This window comes from Stegostoma tigrinum, chromosome 1 (genome assembly GCF_030684315.1).
Source record: "Stegostoma tigrinum isolate sSteTig4 chromosome 1, sSteTig4.hap1, whole genome shotgun sequence".
NCBI lineage: Eukaryota > Metazoa > Chordata > Chondrichthyes > Orectolobiformes > Stegostomatidae > Stegostoma > Stegostoma tigrinum.
In genome coordinates, this window is record NC_081354.1 from 138541976 (window position 1) to 138566686 (window position 24711).

The window sequence follows — 24711 nt, forward strand, 5'->3', positions numbered from 1 at the left end:
AGACACCAACAGCACGAGTTCAATTTCTGTGCCAATTGAGGTCACTATGAAAGTCCCACTTTCTCAACCTTGTCCCACAACCTTGAAGAGTGGTGGCCCTCAGGTTAAACCCACCACCAGTCATCTCTCTAATGAGGGAGCAACATTTATTGTTCTCTGGGACTATGGTAACTTATCTTAAGCTTGCCCTTTCCCTGCAAGTCCTTTTGGAATACAGATTCCCTTTCCACAGAACTCTTATTTTCCCGTGTTTCTCCTCAACTGCAATCCCATGTCTGCAATTTGCCATCCTTTCAAAGTTATTCCAGTGCTCTCAACTTGGAGCAGAACTGGGATGTGGCGAGGCTGAATGGGAACCGGATCCTTCAGCCAGAGCACTCCAGTTCTGGATCCCCATTTGAGGTGCTGAAGCCCTTCCCTATAATCACTACATTCCACTTCTCAGCTTCCATTCCTAGTGCATCCCATGATCCCATAACTGCCCACAATGCTGGTAAATGAGTGTTTTTGGTGGTAGGTGACATCACCTTATTTCCTGTAAAAACTGTCTGACCAGACACAACAGTAATTTGAGATCATAATAAGGTTACAGCAGAGAAGATGGCCATTTGGCTCTTTATGCTCTTGCCAGTTCCCTGCAAGAACAACTCAGCATTTTCTCCATTGCCCTGCACTTTATAAAACTTCAGATTATTATCAAATTCCCCTCTCGAAAAGGCATGATTTGAATCTGTCTGACCACACTGAGGCAGTAAATCTAGATAGTAATTACTTGCTACGTGAAAAAGCTTTGCCTCATGTTGCTTTATTTTGTTTTTGCTGTTCACTTTAAATTTGTGTCCTCTGGTTCTTGATCCTTCTGACAACAGTTTCTCTCTCCCAGCTCTGTCCATATCTGACATGATTTCGGACATCTTTAACAAATCTTGTTTTCAAGCTCCTCCTGTGGAGAGAACAGCTCTACCTTCTCAATCTATCCAAATAACTGAAGTTCCACATACCCGGAACCATTCTCAAATACTTTCTGCACTATTTTCTATAGAGCAGAGTAGGCTGAGAGTGACCCTGATAGAGGTGTGTAAGATTGAGGGGCAGGGATAGTATGGATACTTAGCTGAAGTGTCAGTAATGAAGAGCCATAATTTTAAGGTGAAGGACAGTTGGCTTACAGGGGATTTGAAGAAGAATTTGTTTGTCACTCTGATAGTGGCGGGAACCTGGATTGAACTGCTGGGAGATCAGTGGAGGCAGGAAACCAAACATCCTTTAAAAAGTAGATGGATGAGCACTTGAAATGTCATAACATTCAAAACAATGGACCTAGTGCTGAAAGTGGGACTAGTGTAAGTGGGTCATGCAGATGCAATGTGTTGAAGGGCCTCTTCTGTACTGGTTCGTTCTGTGACAATGACCCCTCTAACTACTCCATATTTTCTCTAAATTGTTGGACCCCGAATCAGACGCGCCGTTTCAGTTGAGACTGAATTAGTATTTAAGAAAAATTCTTTATAACTAACTTAAATTTGCATTGTTTCTACTTACAAAGTCCAGCCCCTGTGCATTTTAAGTTTTCTCAGCCTGTTCTGTCACTTCCAATGACTTGTACATATACAGTCAATATCCTCCATCTTCAGACCCCTTTTAAAATTGTATCCTTTATTATATATTGCCTTTCCTCCCATTTCCTACGAAATGTACCACTATACACTTTTCGGAATTAAGTTTTTTTTATTTGTCTTGTGTGTGGTCGTACCTCCAGTCTGTCTGTCTGTCTGTGCAGGAGTGATTTTAACACTAATCCTTCAGCTAGCTTTAAACTTTCCCACTGACTGTTCTAAAGACAAGAAAGCATTTAAAACGCAGTGGGTACCATGAACTATACCTACTACTTGCCCTTGCCCCCACCCCATTACTATTTTACTATAGTGGAGAACAGGTGGTTTTGGAGAGCCTGCTCAACCCTTGGGTCAGTTGATGTCCTTGAATGACCAGTTAGTTCCTCCGTTTAAAGGCTTCAGTCTACCACAGCTGAATTTATGCACCTTTGTGAGAGGCCCATATTAAGCATTCTGCCTGATAACTAGCCTTACCTGGTGTTGTAGCAGACAGGGCGGGGATTCTATTTCCCCCTTCACAGTGACACCCCAGGGTCGACTTCATGAAACTATGAAGCTTATCTTACACACCTTGCTTTTGTTAACCTTGCTGTTTCCTGTTTATCCCTTTGCCCTCCTTAAGTAAAGGTTTTCACTAAAAATCCACCCCTCTGGTACAATTTCCATACCCTGAGAATGTTTGAAAAAATGAGATCAGAGCTTCTGCCACTTGCCATTGGCTTCCCACATCATCGGATGTTCAATCCACAGGACACATTGCATTGCCACTTTGCATCACAGCAATTTTCAGATCTGTTTCCTTAGCCTTTATTGTACTATCAGTTTATTCAACTATTTCTCATACCTTTTCGGGTACACTTCTGTTTTTCTTTCACTCATTCACAGCATGAGGGCATCACGGGCGAAGCTATCATTTATTGCCTCGCCCAAGTTGCCCAGAGGGCAGTTCAGAATCAACCACACTGCTGTTTGTGTGGAATCACATGTAGGCCAGACCAGGTAAGGCTGGGACTGCAGCAGAAGGTGAGGAAAACAACAAGAAGGCAAAACTTCCTTACACCTTGTTCTTACCAAACTACCTGTCTTAAATGCATCTGTTGACGGCAACACTTATAGAAATGATTGTCGCCACAATGACTGCATGACAAAGTCTTAGCTGCACATGAGTTTCCAATGCGTTGTTTGGCATTACTAGCATGCTAAATGCGATAAAGTCGTAACAAAACCAACAGTTCTTAACTGGGCAATCAGCAGAAGAATTTAATACGGTCACAGCCTGTAATCTCATAGCCAGGTACATACCTCACTCTACTGTTACCACTAAACGAAAGGATATGAAGTGTGCAAGTCAGTATGCCAGGAGTAGCACCAGATATTCCTCAAAAATAAGGTGTTAACGTGTTGAAGCTACAACTCAGAATAAACTTGCCTGCTAAACAGTGGAAGTAGCATGTTATAAGATTTTCAATACATTTTTTTAGAATCTACATTTTGCCCTAGATGCTGCAACAAAAACAGTGCCGGAGAAACTCAGCAGGTCTGTTAAAAGCGCAACAGAGCTAGTGTTTCAATTTCAGTAATCCTCCATTAAAACAATGACGAAGGATTGCTGGGCTCAACTCATTTATAATTGATGCAGTCCATATTTTATATGTTGTAATATCTAACGAAGCAATTAGTCACTTTTGTGGGTGTTAAATGCAATAATTCAACACCTCATACATACAGTAAGCCCATGCACATGCCAAACAAGGTGTAAATATCCAACAGAAGGCTGACCTTTTTCAGTCTTTTTTTCTTCTTTTTCAGTCCATAGTGATCTTCTAATTTCCAACTCATAAGTAAGTCTCCCTGTTCTATCTCCAGTCTTCATGTGTGCCTTTCCCACTATCAAGTTGAAGGGCAAACCAGACAAAGGGCTAAGATGTGAGGAGAATGTTAGTTATCGATGGAACTATGTTTCAGCATAACTGCAGCTGACCATGAGGAGAAAGGAATAACCAATACCAAAATTTGTTAAATTGTTTGCTTCCAAACCATAGATAGGAATGAGAAGTAAGTAAAACATTGAAACCCAGAAGACTGGTGTGCACGCAAAACTAAATTCGTTAAATTTATTTTGTATTAAATTCTTACAACTTCAGACTTAATACTGCACTATTCCTGGTTATGATGGTTTGCATTTGTTTAAGAAACTGATTATTATTTTAAAAATTATCCTAATAAAATGTAGTTTTATGGCATTTTGCAATCCATGTAGTTTCTGTATATGTTCTAAAATTTAAATGTTTACCAAAAGTGTTGTACGTTCATTTGAACTGGCAATAATGTTACCTAATTCTCTTCTAAGACTATCAAGTGGTTTTACAGTAGTTCTTTGAATTCTATAAAATGTTGGTTGTTCTTGCAGGAGCACAGCAGCACCTTCTGTTGGCTACTATATTTGCTCTAAATGTCCGGTACCAGCCTGCAGACTTATCTGTGGTTATTAACAGTGGTCTTCTAGAAGCTCTTTCAAAGTTGACAAATTCCTGCCTCCTGGTAAACCAGCGTTGGCTGATGGCTCCAGTGTCCGGCCATCCTCATTTAAATGTTGCACTAAAACTGGCTGGTGCTCGACTTCTACAGATTTTAGCTATCACTGCTAGGTAAGCAATCCGTACAGGCAACTATAACCTAGACTGAAATGTAATTAAATAATATGTCAGTCTGGTTGATAAGTACACCAACATCAAAATTAATGTGCAATTAGATTGTAGTGATTTCTGTTAACTGGATTTTTGTTTTTTCTGGTAAATTAGACAGCATTCCAATAAATGATCATCCGTTTTAATGTTACTTAAATTTTTTCCAGACCTGTGCGGTGGTTTAGTTACACTGGTGTACTGGAGCATGTTAAACCCTAGTTTATGGGTTTTGTCATCCTCACAAAGGAAAGGAATTATCTTGCTTGTATTGGTCAATATAATATAGCTCTTAATTTCTCCTTGGAATTGGTCACAGATCTTCAATCTTGTAGCTTGCCTATTTGAAACCAATGGTATAACTGACCAGTTTCCTTATTTTATCTTGTCCATAAACTTTAAAATATTAAATGATAAGCTTTAATGCATTGTTTTGAACTTGATATCTTTCATACTTTGATTTCCTCCTATTGCTGTTTGGTTTTCTTTGTAGTTCCTATGCAGAAACCTTGTGCCCTGAAGTTGTTCAAGCCCCAATGGATGTACTGTGTTGCCAGTTGCAAGGTTTTTTGCATGCGATGTGTGGAAATTCAGAATGTGAATCAGCTGAAGAGGAATGTCCAGACCAACGTAGTAGTGGATCCAGCATCAGATCCAGAAGTAAAGGTGGGAATAGAAAGTTAATGTATAAAATAAGTTTACTTATAGAATTTTGTTATCAAAGTATTTAGATCTCACTATTTTTAAGAGTGCAGGCCTCTCGGGTCATTTGATTTTGCTGCCAGGCAAAGCGTATTACATGATAATTAATTGGTAATGCTTTTCAAGTGATTGTCTAACATATATTTTAAAAATGCCTTGAAAGGCCATTGAAAATAGAACCCTCTTGATGCGTTGCAGACACAACCAAGTGGAACAAACATGCTCGACTAGTGCTAGGTGAGGAATCCCTTCACAAAATGTCTGCCTGATACAACTGGCAGCATTGTGTTGGATCTCCTTGTAAACTGTTGGTGAGGTTGTGAAGGTTTCACTTTTTTTCAGTGTCTACCAGCCACTAACAATTATTAGCAAGAAATAAAAGTTATATGCCATGATTTCGTGAGTTGTGGCTTAAATTTTTGCACTGCTATGCCTTCAGTATTGGTGAGAGAGTTTATCTCTGCCTTAGAAACAGTAGACTAAACAAGGATAATTTATTCTAAAGAAAAGTAAGATTGTGCTTCTGTTATGAAGGTGTTCCACTAGTTTTGATAACAAGCATGTTGATGTAATGATAGATAAAATATATCACTTTTCAGTCAGGAACATTTTGTTTTACACGTACACATTTCAGAACTCCAGTTCCATCCCTGTCATTAATCTTTCTAGTGTGTAATACCTGACTGAAAAGCGGAACTTAGTTGGGTGGTAAAATAGGATTTTAAATTATAAAAAAAACTAGGGTTTTGCTTATTTGAGAGATCAATTGAAGAGGACAATTCATTCCAGACTCCCAGCAGGAGGAAGCCGGATTGAAAACATAAAATTGAACTCTGTGATGAAACTCTGCAAGACTAATGCTGCTGATCATTGGATGGAAGAAAGCAAATTACTGGTGTATAATAAAGCAAGGAGCCCCAAGAAACAAGAGGTGGATTGTTATTGTCTATTCTGCAATAGCTGAGAGATTCTGTTAATTTTTTTAAATAAAGCTAAATTTGTAATAAAGCTTTAGTGACTTCTTTTAAATTCTTTGAATATAAATAGTTGGATGATTAAAATTGGTCAGGAATGGGAGTTTGAAATGGGAATGCATTCTTCTGCTCCTCATCTCTTTTTGGAAATACCTGAGTAAGATTGATTTTTATAGAAGCTACCACTGAGAAACAATTTTTAATCCTTAATATTAAAGAATATTATTAAAAAAGCAATGCTTTCAGAAGATTTATGCGGATCTATGAGTCATAGTCACTGGATTATACAGCACAGAAACAGACCCTGTCCGCTCAACCAGTCCATGCCAAACATAATCTCAAATCAAGCTGGTCCCTCCTGCCTACTCCAGGCCCAGATCCGTCCAAACCATTCCTAATCATATGCATCCAAATGTCTTAAATGTTGTAATTGTACCCACGTCCATCACTTCATCAAGTAGTTCATTCCCCATGCAAACCACCCATGTAAAGAAAAATTTGCCTCTGTCTTTTTTAAATCTCTCTCTCCTCTCACCTTAATAAAGTGCTCCCTTGTCTTGAAATTCCCCATCTCAGGGAAAACACTGTTATCATCAACTCTATCTATTATCAGGTCACCTCTCAACCTCCTACACTCCAGTGAGAGAAGTCCTCGCCTATCCAGCCTTTCCTTATAACTCAAACCTTCCACACCTGGCATCATCCTGATAAATCTCTTCCCAACCCCCTCCAGCTTGATGATATCTTTCCCATAACTGGGTGACCAGAACGGGGGACAGTATTCCAAAGAGGCCTTACCAACATCCTCAACATGACGTCCCGACTCCTAAGGTCTAAGCAATGAAGGCAAGAGCGCTAAATGCCTTCTTAACCACCCTGTCTACTTGTGATGCAAATTTCAAAGAATTATTTTTCAAAGTATTATACACAGATACATAATTCTGTTCTACAACGCTACCCAAGACCCTACCATTAACTGTATAAGCTTTACGCTTGTTTGTTGTACCAAAATGCAATACTTTGCATTTACCCAGATTGAATTCCGTCTGCCATTTTCAGCCCTTTGATCAAGATCCCTCTGTAATCTTGGAAAACCTTCTTCACTGTCTACAGACCTACCAATTTTTGGATATCCACAAACTTACTAACCATGTCTTCTATATTCTCGTCCAAATCATTTGTGTAAATGACAGACAAATGTGGTCCCATAACTGATGCCTGTGAAACACTGCTGGTTACAGGTCTCCTGTCTGAAAAGCAACACTCCACCATTATTCTCTGCCCCCTGCTGTTAAGCCAATTATGTATGCAATTGGTAAGCTCACCCTGAATCCCATGTGACCTAACTTTACTAATTAGTCTACCATGTGGAACCTTATCAATGGTTTTACTAATATCCAAATCAACCTTTTTTGAGAAGCTGCTCAAAAAACCTCAATTGAGTTTGTTAATCATGATTTTCCTCTCAAAACCTTGCTGGCTATCCCTAATCAACTTTTGCTTCTCTAAATGTCCATAAATCCTATCTTTGATCATCACCTCCAACAATTTACTCATAACCGAAGCCAGACTCGCAGGTCTGTAGAACACAGTCCAGGCCCTTCAGCCCACTATGTTGTGCTGACCAATTATCATACTCTAAGATCAAACTACCCTGCACACCCTTCATTTTACTATGACCCAAATGCCTATCCAAGAGTCGCTTGAATGTCCCTGACGTAGCTGACCAGTTTCTCCTTAAAAACTTCCTTAAATAAGGGTACAACATTAGCCACCCTCAGCCATCAATCACCTCACCCATAGTTATAGATGATGCATATTTCTGCAAGAGGTCTTGTAATTTCCTCCCTTACTTTCCACAGCATCCCGGGATTCATTAGATCAGGTCCCAGAGATTTCTCTGCCATTGTATTCCCTTAACACCTCCCGAACTTCCACTTCTGTAATGTGAACTGTTTTTAAAACATCATATTTTATTTCTCTGCCTTCTCTAGACTCCATTTCTTTCACCACAGTAAAAACTGATGCAAAATATTTGTTTAGTATCTCTCCCATCTCGTGGGGTTCAACACAGAGATGACCTCCATTGATCATTAAGAGGACCTACCCTGTTTCTAGTTACCCTGGCGCTCTTAATTTATTTGTAGAATCTCTTTAGATTATCCTTAACCTTATCTGTCAATACTATCTCATATCACTTTGCCTTCCTGATTTCTCTCAAGAATGTCCCAACACACTATATTGATTAAGAGATTCAGTTGGACCAGGTTGTCTATATCTAAAACAAATTCTCTTTTATTCTTGACTAGAACCTCTATCTTTATTCATCCATTGTTCTGTAATTTTAGCAGCCTTACCGTTCACCTGAGCAGGAACAGAATGCCCGAATGCTCTTCATCACACTCTTGAACACCTCCCACTTGCCAGATGTCGTTTTACTTGCTAACAGTCTAATCCAATCAACTTTTGAAAGTTCTTGTCTGAAACCATTAAAATTTGCCTTACTCCAATTAAAACCTTTGACTTTTATGGAAGACTTATCCTTTTCCATAACTATTTTGAAACTAATAGAATCATGATCACTAGACCCAAAGTGTTCCCCCACCTTTACATACATTACCTGCCCTGCATTACTGCCCAAAAGAAGGTCTAGTTTTGCTCCTTCTCTAGTAGGAGCACCCACATATTGATAAAGAAAATTTTCTTGAGCACATTTGACAAATTCATCACCATCCAAAACTTTAACCCTACTGTACACCCAGCCAATGTCTAGAAAATTAAGATCCCCCATTATTACAAGCTTATTATGCCTGCATGTATCTGAGATCTCCCTACATATTTGTTTCTCAATTCCTGTTTTTGGGATCAGAGAGTACATTCCCATCAAAATGATCTTTCTTATTTGTAGTTTCTGCCCATGTGTTTTTGATGGAGAATTTTTTAGAAATATCTCCCCTAGTTACAGCATTAACATATTCCTTAATAGCTGTGATGTCCTAATCCCATGTTCTTAAACATACTCTGAGTTCATCAGCCTTACCTGCAAGACCCCTTGCGTTGAAATAAATACGGTTTAGTTCTTCAGAGTTACAACATACTCTGACTCTCTGTACCTGTCAGAACCTACCCCATCAATCCTTCTATTTATATTGCTACTTAGAATTCCTCCACTCACCTTCTGTATCAGCTTAAAGTCTCCCTTAATAGAATGAGCTCATCTCCCTGCTAAGATATTGTCCATTTCCACTTCAGAAAAAACTGGAAAGGCTGAGGGACTTTGGTCTGTTCTCATTGGAGAGAAGGAGGCTAGTAGGGGATTTAATGGAGACATACAAGATGATCAGAGGATTAGATAGGGTGGACAGTGAGAGTCTTTTTCCAAGGATGATGACTTCAGCTTGTACAAGGGGGCATAGCTACAAATTGAGGGGTGATAGATTTAAGACAGATGTCAGGCGCAGGTTCTTTATTCAGAGTGGTAAGGGCGTGGAACGCCCTGCCTGCCAATGTAGTTAACTCAGCCACATTTAGGGGCATTTAAACAGTCCTCAGATAAGCATATGGATAATGATGGGATAGTGTAGGGGGAGGGGCTTAGATTAGTTCACAGGTCAGCGCAACATCGAGGCCTGAAGGGCCTGTTCTGCGCTGTATTGTTCTATATTCTGTTCTAAAACAACTAAGGTTGAATTCTTCAATTTTGTATTAAGGATTTAAGTTACAATCCAGGTTTTACAATGTTAACGATTTATATTTTTAGTTTGTGTTTATACCTTCAACAGGCAATTACAACCATTAAGTGTCAAATAATGCCCTAAACAACTTGTCATAAAAGCATTACGGGACAGAAGGAGGTCATTTGACTTGCGTATTCGCTGGCCTTCTATAGAGCCCCGTTCCTACACGTTGTCTCCTGTAAGCTTATTTACCTAAATTCTCTTCCAGTTGTCTTTTGAAATCATTGATCGTCTCTGCTTCCGCTGCCCTCAAAAGATAACAGTTCGAAGTTAAGACCAGTCACATGACCCCATTTCTTGGTCCAAATCTTAGATTTGTGTCCCCTAATTCTTGTTATGTTAGTTAGTGGGAATGCCTTTCCTTTGAATTAAATAAAACCTGTAATCGCTATCGATTGTCATAAAAACCCATCTGATTCTGTAATGTACTTTAGGGAAGGAAGTCTGTTTTCCCTACGTGGCATGGTTTACATGTGCCTTCACATCCATGCCAATGTGGTTGATTTTTTTTTAAACTGCCCTCTGAAATGGCCTAGCAAGCTACTCCATTCTAGAGCAGCTAGCGAAGGACAATGAATGCTGGCCTAGCTAGAGAGTCCCACATCCCATGAGAGAATAAAGAAAATTATACAAATATATTCACAGCTTAATGAAGAGAATAAATACTGACCATTTGTTTTCCTTGTTTATGTATATCAGAGCACGTATTATTATCAGACTTTCTAGTGTGTAATGTCCGATTTTGTCTATGTTTTCTTTCGTTACTGTGCAAGTGGAACTACTGGCATTTTCCTGAGCTTTGTATTTGCAGAACAGATTCAAATGTATACTCACTGAATTGCTCCTTTTTATTCCCCTCTTAATTGATGTCATTGGAATGTTTGTTGCATGGCTGCTAGACATCCCAACTTGGTGTCACCAGCAGTTGAGTGTCAGCAGACACTGCATTTCACTACGAATAGATCTTGTGTTTTGTGGCTAATGAAGAATTTATTATCGCAGTTACTATTGTAATGTAGGAATAAAATCTCTCAAACAGATGTGATAAGCATCAGTTAATTTTTTCCTGGAATGTTGACTCGGGGATGAGAATTGACTAGCAGACTGGATATAACTCCCTTGCTCAGCCATGGTCCTGTTGAATGTCTGAGCAAGCTTGAGGGGCCAAATAACCTACTCTTGTTCCTATTTCTTACGGTCTTTGAAATAATATAATGGCATCTTTTACATCCACCCAAACATGAGGCCCAGCTTACCATTTCAGTTCAAAAACTACTGCACTTCCTCTGTACTACTCTGGAATATCAGCCTTGAACTCCAAACCTAGGAGTGGAGCAAGAACCTGAAAGCTTGTGACTTGGAGGCAAGACTGAGCCACAGCTAACGTTCTTTTTTTTCTTTACCCTCTTTACTTTCCACCCTCAATGTGTTATGCCTCCATCCATCCAACAAGTTTGCATTTCTCCAGCTTGAGCTTATTACAAGCTTGTGTACAGCAGCATATTGACTGAGGCTTTGAGTGGACCATTTGATTTTGTGTAAGGTTTTCTTGTAGAATTGGAAAGGTTGAATTATAGTTTACAAACCTTAGCTGAAATATATCAAACCTTAATATAGATTCTCCCAAAATGTTTAGGAAAATTTGAAGGCTTTTCAAATTAGGACACCTCATTGGCTTTTGTGGGCTTCTCCCATATAGAAAATTTTATGTGACTAATTGCATTTGATTTTATACTACAGTTAGGTTCTTCAAGCTAATTAACACTCCTGCAATGGGGTCAGTTAGCTGAAGCTGATTGGGAAATCACAGTAAAAGATATGATGGAAGATAGTAATGGCAAAATTAAATACCATTTCATAACCTACATCAGATCTAACTCCATGAGACAAACAGTATTGGCTTAAGAGGAAAGGCTTATGTTTCCAAAATGCATAGTAAACCCAGGGTTGGGGAGAATTTCAGAATTCCACAAAGCATGACCGAAAACTTGTTTTGAATATGGTTTTTCAAAATAATGAAAGTGAGCTAGCAAGAGGCTTGCAAACAAATTGTAAAAGCATTTTAGCACACAAATTAACAAAATTAGCTAACTGACCCCATTGGTGGAGTATTAATTAGCTTGAAGAACCTAACTGTAGTATAAAAGTAAATGCAATTAGTCACATAAAATTTTCTAAATGGGAGAAGCCCACAAAAACCAATGAGGTGTCCTAATTTGAAAAGCCTTCAAATTTTCCTAAACATTTTGGGAGAATCTATATTAAGGTTTGATATATTTCAGCTAAGGTTTGCAAACTATAATTCAACTTTCCAATTCTACAAGAAAACCTTACACAAAATCAAATGGTCCACTCAAAGCCTCAGTCAATATGCTGCTGTACACAAACTTTCTTTGCATGTAGGGGTCTCTGATTTACAAAACTGATTCCATGTAAGGATGAAATTTTAAAGGCCCATCATACAAACATTTCCTATATGGGAATTAAGAATGATTACTTTACTGAATCCATTCAGAACCAGGGGACTGCCTGTGCTATGTTACCTACTTGTCAATAGAAGTGTCAAAAATATATGTAGATATGGTGGGGAGGCAAGGGTTCAGTGAAAATGAGGAAGTTAATTAAATTAGCCATAAGGAAATAGTGTTGGAAAAGGTAATTTGATTAGAATTTGCCCAACCACCTGGATCTGGAGGTTCCGTCTGATGATTTTAAATGTTTAAGAGTGTATGAAGTGATTTTTGATCTATATTTGGTAAGCACTGGAAAGAAAGAAAGAAAAATATGCAGGGCTTTGGAGAAAGGACAGGAAAATGTATTGCTCTTCCGTAGAACTGTCATTGGCCTCAATAGATTCTTTTCTACGATGTACCTGTTCCTGGTTTTACATTGTCCGTATACTTTAAAAGGACAATGTATCTGCCTTGCAGGTGTGTCAACTTTTACTTTTATTTTCAGTGCAATGCGTCTAGTTTTTGAAAATGATCTGTTTTCAGACATTTTGAGCAAATTGGTTCTGTTCTTTTAACAATGAGTAATGCACACTGATTTAAAGATATTAGTCTATTTGGAGTGTCGGTGGCAGACCAGCACAGTGCCACATCTGGTGGAGCTTTGTGAAATGTTTATTTCTCAGTTGCTTTCATTGGCATATTACCATTAAAGAAATGTTCAAGCTGTTTATAATTTCCTTATTTGAATTTTAAAGTGAAATAAAGCACCACTTTAATGAAATTCTGTTATAAGGTAATGTTTTATTCTGTATGTCTTTGACTTACTGGTTAAAATTTAATTAATGATGCATGCTACGTATCCCACATAGGGATAAATCTAAGAACATTTCCCTTTAAAAGAAATCTGAACACTTACAGTCAAGCAATCTTGTTCACTCCCCTAATACTCTGAATGTTTTATGGATTGTGCCTCAGCAAGGTTTACTTCCCATTGTGAACAGAAAAGTTTCTTTATATGACTGCTGTGCATCGATATCATTTTTGTCTTTTCATATACTGATGGTGTCACTGAGAGTTTTCATTTTATTTTGTTTCTACTGATATTCCTGCAGCCGTCAAATCTTACCTGAAACAGATTGATCTTGATTAACTCAATGTCAGCAACTGCTTATTCCTGGCTTCAGGCCATGCGTTGAATGTTGTAAATCAGTTCCAGTGTCTTATTTGCATTGGATCTTTATGCTGTTTCTAATTGCGCTATATCTCTACAGTGAAACCTTGGTCCCAATTATGGAAAACAAACCTTAACGCAATTCAGTAACTAAATGAAAGGATATATCTTCAGCTTTTGAAAGTACTTAAGTGTCTTCAATGAGATAAGAGATCTATAAAAATAAAGAAAAGCAGCTATGGATGCTGGAAATAAAACAAACAAAAACAAATTGTTGGATAATATCAGCAGGTGTGACTGCCTCTGTGGACAGATATCAGAGTTAACATGTCAGGTCCAGTGGGGACCCCCTCCCCGCAGAATGGCAGCACTCACACTTTTTATTCTAAACCAGCACCACTGCAGTGCATATGTACGCAGTATGTATATGACAAGAGCCGTACTGTCACATGGAATATCATTAAGCAGACCACTGGAAAGTTTAAAGAGCACTTCAAGCTGTCTGTAAAGCTCTGGAGGGGCCCTGCAGTACTTACCAGAGTGGGTGGCACAATGTGCCAATCATCTACACACCACATCATCTCTTGCCTGCACTAACTCTGAACCAATCTGAAGAAGGGTCACTGGATGCGAAATGTGAACTGATTTCTCTCCACAGATGCTACCAGACCTGCTGAGATTTTCTATTAATTTCTGTTTTCAGCTCAGAGATTGTGCATTATTCCTGGATTTGGAACGGAATTGTTAGTGTGAAGCATCTGCAGTTCATCTCAAAGAGCTGCTCTTTCTCTCTGCGTTCACAATCTGGATCTGGCATTGTCTGACTACCTTGTATTTAAATACCAGTCATTGCCTGATGCTAGCTTATGTTACAAGACCGTAAAGTATAGGAGCAGAATTAGGCCATTCAACCCATTAAGCCTGCTCCACCATTCAGTCATGGCTGATATGTTTCTTGACCCCAATCTTCCTGCCTTCTCCCATATCCTTGACTCCCTTACTAATCAGAATGTATCTGTCTCTCTTAAATACACTCAATGATTTGGCCGCCATAGCCTACTGCAGCAATGAATTACACAGATTCATCACCCTCTTGAACTGAGATGAGGTATTTTTTTCAGCCAGAGGGTTGTCCCTTTGCTCTGTGCCCTTGGCTCCTAGTCTCTCCTACATGTGAAAATATTTTCCATGTCCACTCTATCCAAGCCCGTCAATATTCTGGAAGTTTAAGTTACTTTTCCCCTCATCCTTCCAAGTCCATTGAAGACAGACCTAGAGATCCGAACTGCTTTTCATGTGACAAGATTTTCATCTCCAAGATCATTCTTGTAATCCTCCTCTGGACCTTCCCAGGGCCAGCACATCCTTCTTTCAATACAAAACCCACAATATCTAAACCAAACCAGGACTTTGGTGCTTTCATTGTTGTGACCTGGAGTATCATTCTGGATTATTAGCTGTCATGTTGATTTTGATTTGAGTAATTTGACTCCATTTATTTATTGTCCCATGTATCTTCTTACAAAGTACAGTGAAAAGTGTTGTATTAGTATTGCCACTCTGATGCCGTCTTAAAAACACAGAACAATAAGCCAAAACACAGAAAGTAAAGACAGAAAAATGAAGAAATAAAGAAAATGCCCAACTTTACCTAACCTTGTTAAGTACTCCATTATGAGCCCAGAGGCCAGGCACGAGTCCCTTTCACTGCCCTGCTGCCGCTAGAACAAGGTTGCCGCTGTTTGGCGTCATCTCACCTCCACTGATATCCTTGCCACTACGAGTCCTTGCTGAACTGCACCAATGTGAGGGGAAAATTCTCATCCCTTTTTGAGTGCAAAGGAATCCATGTTCCAATAAAAGTTAGATTCCAGTTATTCTATATCTTACTGAATAAGTTCCAGGCTCGAGTTACTAACCTGTTTTGTAGAAGAAGCAGCTCAAAACAATGTCCTCTGCCTGAAAAGAGGGCTAGCATTAAAATTTGGGAATGACGGATTACATTACGAGGCTGATCTAATATCAGTGTGGGAATGAGTAGTTTTATCTCAATTCTTTTGACGTTCCTTGTCGTTAAATTCAGAATTTTGTGGATTCAAGCTTCAATCTTGGACTCTGGGACATGTTAGAGACTGACATTTCAGCTAAGTGTTAATTGAGTGCTGTGTTATTGGACATGCACTCGTCTTACTTCCTGGGGTAAAAATTGATGAATTGGGAAGCGGAGATGCATGGTGAGATGACTGTTCAGCCTTCGTGTAGTACTGCCAGAAACATGGAGAACTTCATGTTCCTAAATTTTCAGAATGTAGTTCGGACTTTTGCCCCAACCCAGCAAGAAACGCTGCTGAGCTGTTGGGACATGGACAAGAACTAATGTACCCTATGTATCTGGGACTAGTTAAAATAAACCACCTTGTCTTGCACAAAGGTAGAAGGATGAAGAAACCATTTCTGGATTTGTATTACTATTGAACTCTTTAGGCTGTAGAGTTGGCTCTGACTGTGTCTAATTTAACAAGTCTCCAGCTCCTAGTTCTTATTATGTAATTATGGATTGTAATTGATATTCTCTTCAGTGCAGTGGCAAACAGATCAAGGTAAAAGCAGAGTGGCTTTTATCTGGAAAAGGACCTCTACCAGTTAAATATATTTTTCGGTGTGTGATCTACCATAGAGCCATTGGACGGCATTCACTGTTGGGCCAATGCTGGCGCCTATAGATCCGTCTCCCTGTTCAGTGTATGTGTGATGGTCAATAATAAGCAATGTGTTTTTCTTATTTCTAAAACAAAGCAGAATTGCGCGAGAAGCTGAGCAGATATGGCAGCATCTGTGGAGAGAAAGGAGCGTTAAGATTGAGACTGGTGACCCTGGTTTTGAAGAAGGGTCATCGGACTCAATTTTAACTCTGCTTTCTCTCCTCCAATGCTACCAGACCCACTAAGTGTCTCCAGCAATTTGTTTTTGTTTCAGAGCTGCAGTTCTTGTTTTTTTTGCTTATTTCCAAATGTGGGCTTTTTTTTCATTTATTGTTAACAATACTGATGCTCAGTGTTCCAGCTGTTGACTGAGGTTTAAACCCCTAATTTTTGATCCAAGAACTAGGTGCAAGGTCCACACTGAAACCTTGAGCACTAATAACGTGGAGCTAGGTTATGATGACATACATACTCGTTTGTAGTTTAACAAACGTGCAGAATCTATGGGATGTTGTGACTGGCAAAAAGAAATCACATCCACACCTAGTGCGTGTAATTTTATCTGAATAAATTCAAATTTTATGCTGTATGAAAATGTTTACAACTGTCATAAATGCAAGCTAAATAACTTTAGAAAATTGTGCATGAGAAATTTACATGAGGGAAATCTTAAACTGTGTCAGCTCCCAAGATTTGTGAAATAACTCAAAAGGCCAGTATGCTGTCACCAACTTATCCTTTACTTACAAGTACATTGTTCATGATCATGACTAAGCTAGCACAGAGCCAGCTCTAGAGTGAGCAGGACCTCGACACTCCCGTTTATATATATATCAGCCAGGAATGTCTGATTTGGGTCAGGTTAAACAGCCCCAATCAGGGAATTCATTCTCAATGATGTCCACCTGGCTGACCTCATTCCTATCACTACATTGTGGAGTGGTTAGGAACTACTTTCAGTTTTGCAAGTGTTGTAGAAGGGTTTTGCCCATATTTATTGATGAAAATAGTGATTTGTGTATATTTCACAAATCTAAGTTTTGTTTTAATTCTTTGTTCATGGGATGTAGACTTTGCTGGCTGGACCAGCATTTATTGCTCATCTCTAATTGCCTGAAAGAAGGCAGTGGAAACTGCTTCCCTGAACTGCTGCAGTCCAAATGGTGTAAGTTAAATAATATTAGGGAGGTGGTTCTAGGATTTGACCCAGTGATAGGCTACCTTTCCTTCACTGTTTCAAGTCAGAATAGTGAATAGCTTGAAGCGGAACTTGCAGACAGTGAAGTGTTCCTATGTATCTGCTGCCTTTCTTCTGGTAGTAGTCTTGGGATTTAAAGTGCTGTCTAAGAAGCCTTGCTAATTTCTACTGTGCATCATGTAGGTTGTCCATACTGCTGTTAATGTATATCAGTCGTGGAGGAAGTGAATTTTTGTCAATGCCGTGCCAATCAAGCAGGCTGCTTTGGTGTCAAGCTTGTTGAGTGTAGTTGGAGCTGCCCTCATCTAGGCATGTGGGGACAATTCTATCACAGTTCACAGTTTTGTATGGCTAGGCCATTTTAGTTATTGGTCAGCTGGTAGTGAGAATTTGGTAATGGCAATGCCATTGAAAGTCAAGAGCCTCCTCTTGTCAGAACTGGTAATTCCCAAGCATTTAGGTTGTGCAGATATTATTTCCTACCTGTGAACTCAAGACTGTATTTTGTCCAGGTCTTGCTGCATTTGGACGTGGACTGCTTCAGTATCTGAGGAGTCATGAACAGTGCTGAACCTTGTGCAATCATCAGTGAGCACCTGCACTTACAATCCCTACAGTGTGGAAACAGGTTCTTTAGCCCAGCAAGTCCACACCGACCCTCAGAATATCCAACCCAGACCCACCCCCTATAGCACACCTAATCTACACCTCCCTGAACACTATTGGCACTTTAGCATGGCCAATCCACCTATCTGCACATCTTTGGACAATGGGAAGAAACTGGAGCATCCAAAGGAAGCCCACACGGACAAAGGGAGAATGTGTAAACTCCACACAGACAGTCGCCTCAGGTGAAATTGAATGTGTCATGAGGTGGCAGTGCCAACCACTGAGCCATCGTGCCACCCTTCTGAACTTAGGTAAGGAAAATCATTGAAGCAGCTGAGATCTGATCTGTTGGTTGTGGAATCTCTTAGCTTTGTCTAGTGCTTTGCTGCTTTTGTCATTCAATATGCAGGTTGTATTGTAGTTTGAGTTAGCTCGTATTTTAGGAACTCCTGGTACTGTTTCTGTCTCCTGAACCAGGGTTGATCCCTTGGCTCAATGGTAATGATAGAATGGGGATTTTCTAGCCAATGAGGTTGCAGAAAGTGTTTGAGTACAATTTAGATTCTCCTAATGGCCCACAGCACCTCAGTGGATGTCCAGTATTGAGTTGCTAAATCTGTTTGAAGTGTATTCCATTTAGTACAATGATAATGCCACATGGCATGATAGCAAAATGCTCAATGTGAAGACAGGACTTGGCTTTGATAGGGACTGTGCATGGTCACGCTTGCTGATACTGTTATGAACAAATGTTTCTGGAAGACAGATGGGTCAGGATGAGCTCATGTATGTATTTTCCCTCATTGATTTCACCTGCACAGACCAAGTCTAAGCAGCTGTATTTGCTGAACCAAACTTGATGGATATTGAAATCCCTTTTCCAGAACAGAAACTCAAGACAACTCCCTCCAGACTGTGTATTTTACTGTGCCACCAACTTTGCTGTCTTCTCTGTCATGTGCAGGATATACTTAAGGATTGTGATGGTGTTGTCTGGAACGTGGTGCGTAACATCATTCTATGAGTATAACTGTGTCAGGTTGTTGTTTGACTAGTCCTTGAGACAGTTCTCCCAACCTTGTTGCTACTTGCAGTTGTTAACAAGGTAGCCTTTTTAGGGTTGACATTTTGAGTTAGTTTGTTGTTTCTGGTGCCTGGGTTGATGCCAGATGCTTCGTTGGCTTTATTCCTTTTTCAGACATTTTCGTGGTTTGAAAGAAATAAATGGCTTGCTAGGCCGTTGAGGACAGTTGAGAATCAACCACATTGCTGACGCTCTGGAGTCACATGTAGGCCAGACCAGGTAAGGACGGCAGACTTCTTTCCCTAAAGGACATTAGTGACCAGAGAGGTTTTTAGTGACAATTAACAATGGCTTCATAACAAAAACTGAATTATGTATGCATCTTACACTGAAGTTAAACTCCATACAGTACTACAGTGAAAAGTGGAAGACAGGAAGCAGTAGGAGAAAATGGGTTATATTCAAAGTGACAAAGTAGAAAATGGTATTCCGCAAGGAAGACTGGAACCACAGTGATAGTTTGTATTTGGGAATCCAAATGAGATTGGTTAACTCAGTTGGCTGGGCAACCATTTTGTGATGCAGGATGATACCAACAGAGCGCATTCAGTTCCCACAACAGCTGATTCCATTGGTAAGGTTTTAAACTAGTATGGTTCTCATCCTCCTGCCAATGTGTGGTCTTAACCAGTCTGATTTAGATCAGGAAATAGGAGAATATAGAAAATTAGTGATGTAGTCCACGATTTGGAAGGACGAAGAAATTAGGACTAAAAAGCGTCCAGCAAGAGAGACTGACAGGATTGAGTTGTTCAAAATTCAGTGCAAACAGCATTACAAACAAGGCATCTGAACTGTGGGCCTACATAGACACAGGTTGGCATGATGTCATTGCCATAACAGAAACCTTGCTAAAATGGAGAGGTCGAGAAGGATAACTCTCTATCCCTGGATATAGAGTTTTAAGGGTGTGGAGCGGGTGACAAAAAAGGCAGGGGGTAGCAGCACTGATTTAAAAATTATGTATGGTTGGGAGAAGGGGTAATTATGCTAAACGGCTTAAGAAATGGGTTGAGTTTAGGAATGAAAAAGGGGCAGTCACATGACTAGGACAATATTTTGGATAAGGCCCCCCCCCCCCCCAAACCCAAAATAGTGAAAGGGAGATAGAACAGCGTATGTGTAAACAAATTTCTGGGTGTAGGAATAAAAGGGCAATAATAGAAAACTTCTAAAAATGGACAAGTGAGTGAAGTGACAGTAGGCAACCATATCATGAGACAGTGACCACAATGCGGTTAAAGTTCATAGTAATATGCAAAAGGACAGATAAATCTGGAGGACAAGTTTCAAACTGACAGAATGCAAATTTTACAAATCTGCAAAGTGATTTGACTGAGGTGGACTGGACAGGACTGCGAAAGGATAAATCATTGGCAAACCAGTGGGAGGCACTAAAAAGTGAAATTCTTAGGGTACAAAGCACACATGTCCCCTCCAAAAATAAAAATGGTACTGCCAAATCTCAATCTTCACAGTTATCTAGAAAAATACAGGGGAAGATTAAACCGAAAAAGAAAGCTTATGGTTGTCGCAAAAACTCAACACTGCAGTTAGCCTAGAGGAGTATTGAAAGTATAGGGGTTTTTTTTGAAAAAGGAAATCAGTGAGGGCATGGAAAAATATTAACAGGCAAGATGAAAGAAAACTCGGACATTTTTCCAGAATATAAAGAGCAAAAAGATACTCGAGGAAAAAATAGGACCTATCAGAGATGAAGAAAGGAATTTGTCTGAAATATAAAGCATGTGGGAAGAATTTTAAAAGGTTTTTTTGTCTTTGTATTCACAAAGGAAAGAGAGGATGTGGATATAGTAATCCAAGAGGAATGGTGTGAAATATTGATCAAAGTAATAGTAACGAGAGGAAGTGCTGGAGGAGTTGGAATCTTTGAGTGTATAAGTCACCAGGACTTGTTCCCTTGGATTTTGAAAGAGGTCAGGGAAGAAATAGCAGATGCTCTGAGGATCTTCACTAGACACAGGTGAGGTGCTGGAGAAATGCAGATGTGGTTCCATTGTTTAAAAGAAGCATCAGGGAAATGACATAGTTACAGGCCAGTTAGTCTTATTTTGGCAGTGGGCAAATTGTAGAATCAATGCTGAGAGATTGGATATACTATGACTTAGAAAGGTGTGAATTAATCAGAGAGTCAGCCTAGCTTTAAGGGAAGGAAATTTGGTTGAATCCCTTGAGAAGTGACTAGAAGGATTGATGAGGGCAGTGCAGTGGATGTTGTCTACATTGATTTTAGTAAGGCATTTGACAAGCACACAAAAGTCAAAAAGTTAAAACCCATGGGAAACAGGGAAATGTGTCGAATTGGATCCAAAGTTGGCTTAGTAACAGGAAACAAAGGACAATGATGATTTGTTGCCCTTGTGAATAGAAAGTAGCTTTAAATGGTGTTCTGCAGGCTTTGGTATTTTGACCTATGTTATTTGTCTTGTATATTAATTATTTGCACTCGAATGTGGAGGACTCAATTGGGAAATGCGCAGTCAACACAAAAATTGGCTGTGTAGTGGATAGTGTAGAGGATGGCTGTAAGCTTCAAAATAATTTGGATAGACTGGGCAGGAAAGTGGCAGATGATGTTCAGCTCTGATAAGCGTGAGGTCATGCATTTAGGAAGACCAAACAGTAGAAGTGAATTCACAATAAATGGGAATATACTGAGGTGGGTCGATTTGAAGTGGGAGGTCTTGGTATGCAGTATGGTAGCAGTACCGGTAGATAAGGTTGTAATGACGGCATATGGAATGCTGTTCTTCATTGGCAAAGGTGTAGAATATGAAAGTAGAGATATTATGATGAAACTGTTTAAGACACTGGTGAGGCCACACCTGGAGTACTGTGTACAGTTCTGGTCACCACGTTACTGGAAGGATGTAATTTCTTTGGAGAGAGTACAAAACAGATTTCTAGAATATTGGCCAGCTCTGGAGAAATTGTAGCTACAAGGAGAGATTGCAGAGGGTTGGGGTTTGTTTTCCTTGAACAGAGAAGGTTGAGGGGCGAAATGATTGAGATGTACAAAATTGACGGGTAGAGGGAGAACAGTCAGGAGGAATCTGTTTCCCTTGGGAGAGTTTAAAAAACAGGGGTTAAAAACTCAAACTAAATGATAGAAGGATTAGAGGGGACATAAGATTTTTTTTTTACACAGAGGGTGAGGGTGGTAGATATCTAAAATTCACTGCTTGAGTTGGTGGTGGAGGCAGAGACCCTAAACTGTCAAAAAGTACCTGTATTTGCACCTTAGGTACTGTAAGCCACAGGGCTATGGACTGTGTGCAGGAAGATGGGATTAGAAAGGGCATTGGGGTGTCTTTGGGTTAGCATGGACAAGGTATGCTATATCGTTTCTGTTGTTTTATGGCTCAGGTTACCCTTTTCGACCTCTCCACTTACCTGCAGTGTGATGACCTTCAGGCTAAACCACCACCGGTTGTGTTTGTCTGATGAGAGAGCCCTATAGGACTAGTTTCCAATAGGGCTATGGTGACTTTACAGTATATTTTTTGGAGGAAAAATAGAGAAGGTGAGACGCTTAGGAGGGACAGAGGAAAGAAGAATCTCAATAATCAAACGCTTGCCACAGTTAACAAGACTGCAAACAAAGGTTTTGCTTTTAGAGAGAAAATTGAAAAGCCAGGAAATAATTGCTAGACCTTCATTGAACTTTAGAGCACTAGGTACTGCCTGCAGTTATGGTCACCATTTTTTTTTTAAACAAAACTTGAAGAATACAAAGTTTTGCATTCAGGAAAATAAACAATAAAGCTAATAAATGAGCTATGCTGGTCTGATTCATCTTGTATCCTCCAGAATGGAAGTCCATCATGACCAGGAAGTTCATTTTTATTTTAAAAACTAGCTTTTACTTCTGGATATAGACTGCTACCAAAAATATGTGGCTATATATTACAGCAAAGAATTGACTGGCAGTGAATGTCTCCTGAGAGAGAAAAGATGAGGAATACCTAGTGTCTATCCACATTTGGAAAGAATGAATATGGAGGGCTGATTTTATTTTAGGGGTAAAATATTAGCTAAAGGTATAAGATAGTTACCAACAAATCCAAAAAAAAATTCAGAAGAAACTTTATCCAAATAATAATAAGAATGTGGCACTCTGTATCATAGGGAGTGGTTAAAGCAGATAGTATAAATGTGTTTAAGAGGATAATAGACATGTATACATGGAAAAAAAGAACAGAGGGTTACCATGATAGATTTAGGGGAGGCAACTTAAATGGAGTGTAAAGATAGGCATGGACTGATTTGGCAAATGACCAGTTCCTGGGCCTTTCATATCCTATATAACCTCACTGGTAAACATGACAAGCAGGAAAAAAACCTGATGTGTTGAACTCTGTGATCTTAGTAGTAATAAAAGTGAAGAAAGGTAGAACATTCTACTTTTTACTTTCTTTCGTGGCTCCCTAATATAACAATCCAATTTTTAAATGGAGGATAGTAAGTGTCTTAAGTACTTGCAATTTCTTAGAATATTTCCCTGCACATGGTGTCGCCAGCTTGTATTATCACCCTATTTCAAGTATGTGTATCAGGATCATTTCCGAACCAAATGTTACAATATTTTTTAAAGTTTTCACACAATGCACCTTGTGGTCTTTTCTGAGTTTTGAATTAAGGGTAGTGTTGGGGGCTGTTTCCTTACCTCGGGACCTGGACCAAGACTCATTTATTTTCCTTTGGATCCTTAGTGCTATCAAACGGTAAGCGTTCATCTTTATCGGCCTGTGTCTGAACCTAGATTGCAGAACCTGAAGGACTTTCAAAGTGAATAATGTCGCATGCTTATGTTTTTCTACACTTGTCATCATCCATTGAGAATGACATTGATGTTTAATGTATTTTTTTCTCTTTTTATAAACAGATCATGGCAAAAGCAGACGAATTATAGAAAGCCAATTAGGAGACTTTCTTGTTTTTTTGCGACGTGTTATCTCCTTCAAAAATGTACAGAGCAATATTGTTTCTGTGAAATGGATTGATCCACTTTTATTGATAGCTACACAGACACATGAAACAGGTGAGATGGTGAAGTACACATCGAAGCTAACAATGACAACGTGTAGGTAAAATTGAAGAGTTTGAGCGAGTTATTGTAGAAACATTTATTTAGTGGAGCAATTTTCATCAAGATTTTAATATCATTTATCATTAATCTGAAAGGTGCTTTCTTTGTTACAAGTCAAGTTAATAAGCAGTAACCATATAACTAGTTTCAGAAAGTCAGCATGTATTGGGCATCACATGAAGAGTTTGTCCAATAGTAAATTCAAGGAAATGGTTTCCGTATAATTGCAAAAATGGCAACTAATTTGGTCAGCATAGCTGTGGATTGCATTTACGAGTGAATCTGTATATTTACAAATATAAATTTTTGTAATTTAGTGAATTGTAACAGGATTAGTAATATCAATAAATCAAAAAAAAGCTGCAGAATTGCAATTTAAAGGCTTTGGCATTTTTAAATGTTTTCTTGTCCTGTGAGAGAGTCATAGAATCATGTAGCAAGGAAACAACCTTGCGGTCCAACCAGTCCATGCCAAACATAATCCGAAACTAAGCTAGTCTCACCTGTCTGTTCCTGGTCCATATCCCTTCAAACCTTTCTTGTTTATGTACTTGTCCAAGTGTCTTTTAAACATTGTCACTAAGCCCATATCCACCACTTCCTCAGGAAATTCATTCCACGCTCAAATCACCCTCTGTGTAAAACATCAGCCTTTTTTAAAAACTTTTCAT

At 39.2% G+C, this 24711-nt stretch overlaps 1 protein-coding gene across 2 annotated transcripts in view; it reads left to right on the plus strand.

Annotated features, from left to right (window-relative positions):
• The window catches only part of LOC125450659 (probable E3 ubiquitin-protein ligase HERC1), a 235586-nt gene that overhangs the window by 109844 nt on the left and 101031 nt on the right, over positions 1-24711 (plus strand). For both annotated transcript variants that reach the window (XM_059648883.1, XM_059648890.1), the window contains exons 29-31: positions 4027-4264; positions 4794-4966; positions 23837-23992. In XM_059648883.1, the coding sequence (XP_059504866.1) occupies positions 4027-4264; positions 4794-4966; positions 23837-23992 (567 nt within the window). The remainder of the gene's footprint in view (positions 1-4026; positions 4265-4793; positions 4967-23836; positions 23993-24711) is intronic.